The 4,878-nt window shown below is 36.4% G+C and overlaps 1 protein-coding gene across 1 annotated transcript; it reads right to left on the bottom strand.

The window, feature by feature from the left end:
- Positions 1 to 267: 267 nt before the first annotated feature.
- LOC108985019 (WRKY transcription factor 72A-like) lies at positions 268 to 4,421 on the bottom strand. The gene is made up of 6 exons (XM_018957143.2): positions 4,274 to 4,421; positions 3,651 to 3,743; positions 2,605 to 2,667; positions 1,916 to 2,452; positions 1,588 to 1,701; positions 268 to 1,380 (listed from the first exon to the last, which is right to left on the bottom strand). Exons 1-6 carry the CDS (start codon positions 4,397 to 4,399, stop codon positions 397 to 399), a joined length of 1,917 nt encoding a protein of 638 aa, XP_018812688.2. The 5' UTR covers positions 4,400 to 4,421; the 3' UTR covers positions 268 to 396.
- Positions 4,422 to 4,878: the final 457 nt, after the last annotated feature.

Genomic DNA, 4,878 nt, shown 5'->3' on the forward strand with positions numbered 1-4,878 from the left:
TGTTTTATTCAGTAAATATCTGACATCAGTATTTTGAACAAAAGTTATTTGAATCCATTAGAAACAGCAGGAAGCTATGGGATTTCAATACCTTCTTTTACCTTCTTTTTTTCCCCTTTTATCCGTTAATGTCAATACCTACATTGGAATTTCTTCATTGAATTTCCGGCTCCTATAATCTATTATTCAAAGTCGTTGCTTACTGTCGGTGGAAACCCTGCTGGCAAGAAGACTATTCTTACATAGTTACATGCAATTGCACAAAAATGAAATTAACCTTATCCAAATTTTCATTACACAGAAGATTTAGCAAACCTTAAAACAACAAGATCATCGTCTGGGTCGTTTCACTAATAGCAAGCTAGAAAATATGACAGACACCACTAACCTTAACTCTCACAACTTGGAAAGGTCCCCATTGTCAGCGGAAGCCGCGGAAGCAGCACTACTCTTCGTTTCAGAAAGTTGCAATGAAGTCGGGAACAATGTTAAGCCACTTTGTTGTGGAGAATTTAAAGACGACGATTTGATGTTCAAGTAGCTTGACCCACACCCTATGCCATTCTGGCTAGACTGGTAGATCATAGGATTCGCCCTAAGAGACTCATCCCACTTCATCTTCTGGCATGAGCTATTTCCTACACCCTGATTTTGATCTCGGGAATTCCCGCCACCGTCTCCAGTATATGATGTGAGTGCTGCAGCTAGAACTGATTGAAAATTCGGGTTTGATGTGATTGCCTTGGTTGCTGCTTCTATGGTTTCTTTGAAAGGCTGCTGAGAAGCATTCTGATTCATGTTCATGTAAGTTTGGAACAGATGTTCTTGCAATGCAGGTTGCTTTCCAGTACTGTTCAAATACCCGATATGGTTTTGATTGTAAGCCGAAGTTCCATAATTGTTGTAGCCAGTATAACCATGCCAAAATGGTTGTAGGGCGTTAGGCTCTAAACAAGCGGAAGATGATGAGGAAAAGTTTAGACACGTTGAGGAATATCTTGGTACTGTAGATGAGAAACTAGAAGAAAACCTTCCAAGAGGAGAGGAGGTGGATGGTGCAGTACTGGTGAGGTCAAGAGTTACTGTTGGGTGTGAATTTGAAGTTGAGATTGATGAGTTTGGAATATAGAATTGCGGTGGTCTTGAAGTTTGGGAGAGTGTACTGAAGTTGAATCCATGGAGGTTAGTAGCCATGGAGGAGGAGATGGGGACAGAAGCTGAGATCCCGATGCCTGTTGAGCTCGATGAGCGGGATTGAAGCATAGAAACAGCAGCAGAAGTGGTGGAAGCCATGGCTGCGGCTGAAACTGGAAGCGGGTGATCGTGTGTTCCTTCATAGGTAGTGATCAAGATGGACATGTCATCAGCACATCTTTGCACCTGAAAATTGAGAAAGAATCTAATATATAAATGAAGTTTATAATTCCGAAATTCCCTTTTTAAGTTGCAAATGATGGCCATGCATGTTGAAACTCTATGACAAGCTAGATCATGATCAGCTATTAGATGCATATGTAGTTTTTTTATAACGCCAATATAACTGACCATACCATATAAATTTCAACACAATGCAGGCAGAAGATATACCTGTTTTCTCACAGGACAAGATGGTGAGACTGTGCAACGGTAGTATCCCCGAGGGCATGGATTTCCTTTAGCTATCTTCTGTCCGTATTTTCTCCATTGACAGCCATCGTTCATCTATATATACAAGAAAAATCAGAAAAAAAAAATTCCATTAATTTTGTCTAAACCACACAACCTGATGATGTATTATAACATTATATAATGTAGTTATCATGAAATACAAAAGGTAATTTGTTGCATGTCATATGATCAGGAGGTGACAGTACTGGCCTAACCCTAAAACAGTTGTTCTCAAACGTATCTTACACGTATCAAGTTTGATACTAACCGTTGGGGTGTCGCATCTTGCTCTGACAGAAACCCTAGCTTTCTTCAACGGGCCTTGTTCTAAAACTTCATCGTCTCCACTTCTTACAGTCTTTAAAATTTTATTCGGTGGCCAAATTTCAGTGGGCTGCTCTTCCTTCAGTTCCTGATCAATGCTATTCTTGGAGCTTGCGTTCCTCATATTCTCGGTTGAGCTGGGCTCAGATATGCAGTCCAACCCTAGTGAAAGTTCTCCACTGAGTTTCTCGTTCTCTAGTCGGCCATTACTCAAGTTACTATTCTTTTTGTCATCCTTTCCGACCTTCTGATCAGTTGACGTTATCCCAAGGCTGAGGGAAACAAGTACTTCAGGTTCCTCTTTTGGTTGATTGCTAGAAGCTGTATCGGTATATTTGGTTTTTTCTTGTTGAAGAATGTCAAAGAAATGCATCTGTAGGGTTTGGTAGTCCTTTGCAATTCGTGCCAATAACAGCTTTAACCTTTCGTTTTCTCCTTTAACCTCTTCCATTTCAGCTTCAGCTAATTTTAGCTGCTCCTCCTGGGGAAAAAGAAAAAATCATGTGCTGCTAAATTAGGAACAATAAATGCATGAGCTATATATGTACGTTAGATATCATGAGAAGGATTCACAATGTTATGCTAAAATATCTGCCCCCGATTGCGTAAGTACTTAGAAGATCATCATCTTACCTGATTCTTTCTTGTGGAATTGGAAAGCAAGTCTTTGGTATTTTTCTCCATTGCACAAGGCACCTGCGAATATTGGAGAAACTAATTATAACTTGATTATTGAAATAATATATATATATATATATATATATATATATATATAGATGACAGAGGATATAATATATATAATATATATATATATATATATATATATATAGATGACAGAGGATATGTAGGCCCCAGGGGCCCAGCAGCTACAAATTTTGCTTTGCTGAAAATAAACGAACAGACGTACAAGGAAGAAAGAGAAAAAAAAAAAGGACAAAGAAAAAGGGACTGAGAGAAAGATAAAATCATTGATGGAACTCACTCGACATGAACTTGGTGACAGATAAAAAGGATTTTGACTTTGAAGACCAGCCTGGAAATCCTTAAAAATTGGTCTTAAGTCGTAGGTTGTGATATTAAATCAGATCTACCACGTGATGGATCCACTAAATCATATGGATTCAGTACCATTGGCCGGCAATATTTATGGCTTTTGGAAGCTATAATTAACAATCTTCTACTTAATTCATGAGGTACTTATACGCATGACATGAATCAAATAGTACACATGCATAGACATATCAATATATACTAATTATAAAGTACTAATTTTGAGAGAAATCTGCCATATTGTACATATCTGTCACAGTAAAAGTGAATATACAGTACTCTCTCTGTGCCCAATAGATCATCATACGAGAATTATTAGCTTATAGAAACTCATGCATAGCTTTAAAAAATGAAAAAGAAGAAGAAGAAGAAGAAGAAGAAGAAGAAGAAGAAGAAGAAGAAGAAGAAGAAGAAGAAGAAGAAGAAGAAGAAGAAGAAGAAGAAGAAGAAGAAGAAGAAGCGCCTAATTAAGTAAATAAGATCCTTGAAGCTGATCAATATATATATAGGGATTGAGAAAAAGAACGGAAAATGAAAAAAAAATAATTAATTATTTATATATTGCATATTGCATCTTCATTAATTCAGATATATAGTTCATTTTCGGATCGACTTCCCGGTTTCTTTACCTGTTTGACACTGTTTAGATTTTTTCGACTAGGAGAAGAAGGCATCGACGTACTGTTTTCCTCTTCTCGATCAATATGCTTCCCATGAACTTCCTGGAATACATGAGAAGGGTACAGCTCCATGCATATTAAGGGTTGTATTTACATATATATATATAAAACTGAATTCAAAATAATCGCGTTAAAAGAAGATCAATATGATCATCAGGCCACAAAAAAGGAGAACACCAACAATAGTCAAACATATCGTGAAGACTCATCTATGAAAATTCCAAGCTAGATTTTCAAGAATTTGTATTGGTCGATATCTTTAGGTATTAATCATGGATCTAATTTGGGAACGTTCAAATTAAGCCTGGAAATTGCCAACACAAAACTCAAAACTCAATCCAAAAAGCAACCAAAATGATTGATTCGTCCCCTAAACTTGCTCATAAATAAATAAAAATAATAGAAAAACTTTACTCTAGATTCCAACTTTACCCACGATCATATATATAGGATCAAACTCTACCGGAAAAGAAAATCAGGGAGCTGAAAACCATGATCATATCTAGCCAAGTGTATATATAATCATTTGCAAGCAGCAGCTAGCTAGCTAAGCAAGAAATTAAGAAACTCACCAGCTTGTTGATCTCGGTGGAACCACTACTACCAGCTTCTAATTTACCAATAGTTTCCACTGTTCTGTCTTCCCTATCCTGCATGTTACGGCCGAGAAAAGATATTTCCGAAGTATTGTTCTCCATTAATGCTTTTGAAAAAATTCTGGTTCTGTACCATTCCAATCGACGGAGTAGTTTTGATTGTTATTATATAAGGACTAGAGGCAGACCTCAAGACTTTTGACTTGCTCTTTTAAAAAATGCCAATTCCCAGCTCATCCTTGGCCATGTTATGACGACGATCGGAGAGAAATATCAAATTAATGTCATGTAAATACACTCCTGCAAGAAGCAACAAAATAAACTTATTTTATTTTATAATTATTTTATAATTAGTTATCTTTAAAAATAAAAAAATAAACTTGTAATTTCACAAACACATTAATTAATAGTATTGATCAAATTGACCCTTAATAATTATATATATGTGTGTGTGTGGTGATAGAATTAATCCATATTATATTCTAAGCTATCTAGCTCGCTCTCAATTAGCACTGTTTAAATATTAAACATGTTGAAGATTATTAATTGTAGTGTACGTACATTAGATGTCACGCGGACAT

Source organism: Juglans regia, chromosome 13, assembly GCF_001411555.2.
Source record: "Juglans regia cultivar Chandler chromosome 13, Walnut 2.0, whole genome shotgun sequence".
Lineage (NCBI taxonomy): Eukaryota > Viridiplantae > Streptophyta > Magnoliopsida > Fagales > Juglandaceae > Juglans > Juglans regia.

What these genes read in the sequence shown, in the direction of transcription:
- LOC108985019 (XM_018957143.2), bottom strand. Translation starts at nt 4,399, where the DNA reads ATGGAGAACAATACTTCGGAAATATCTTTTCTCGGCCGTAACATGCAG. An exon ending in CCACCGAGATCAACAAGCTG is followed by an intron (nt 3,744 to 4,273) that starts GTGAGTTTCTTA and finishes CATGTATTCCAG; the next exon opens with GAAGTTCATGGGAAGCATAT. An exon ending in ATTCCACAAGAAAGAATCAG is followed by an intron (nt 2,453 to 2,604) that starts GTAAGATGATGA and finishes CTTTTTCCCCAG; the next exon opens with GAGGAGCAGCTAAAATTAGC.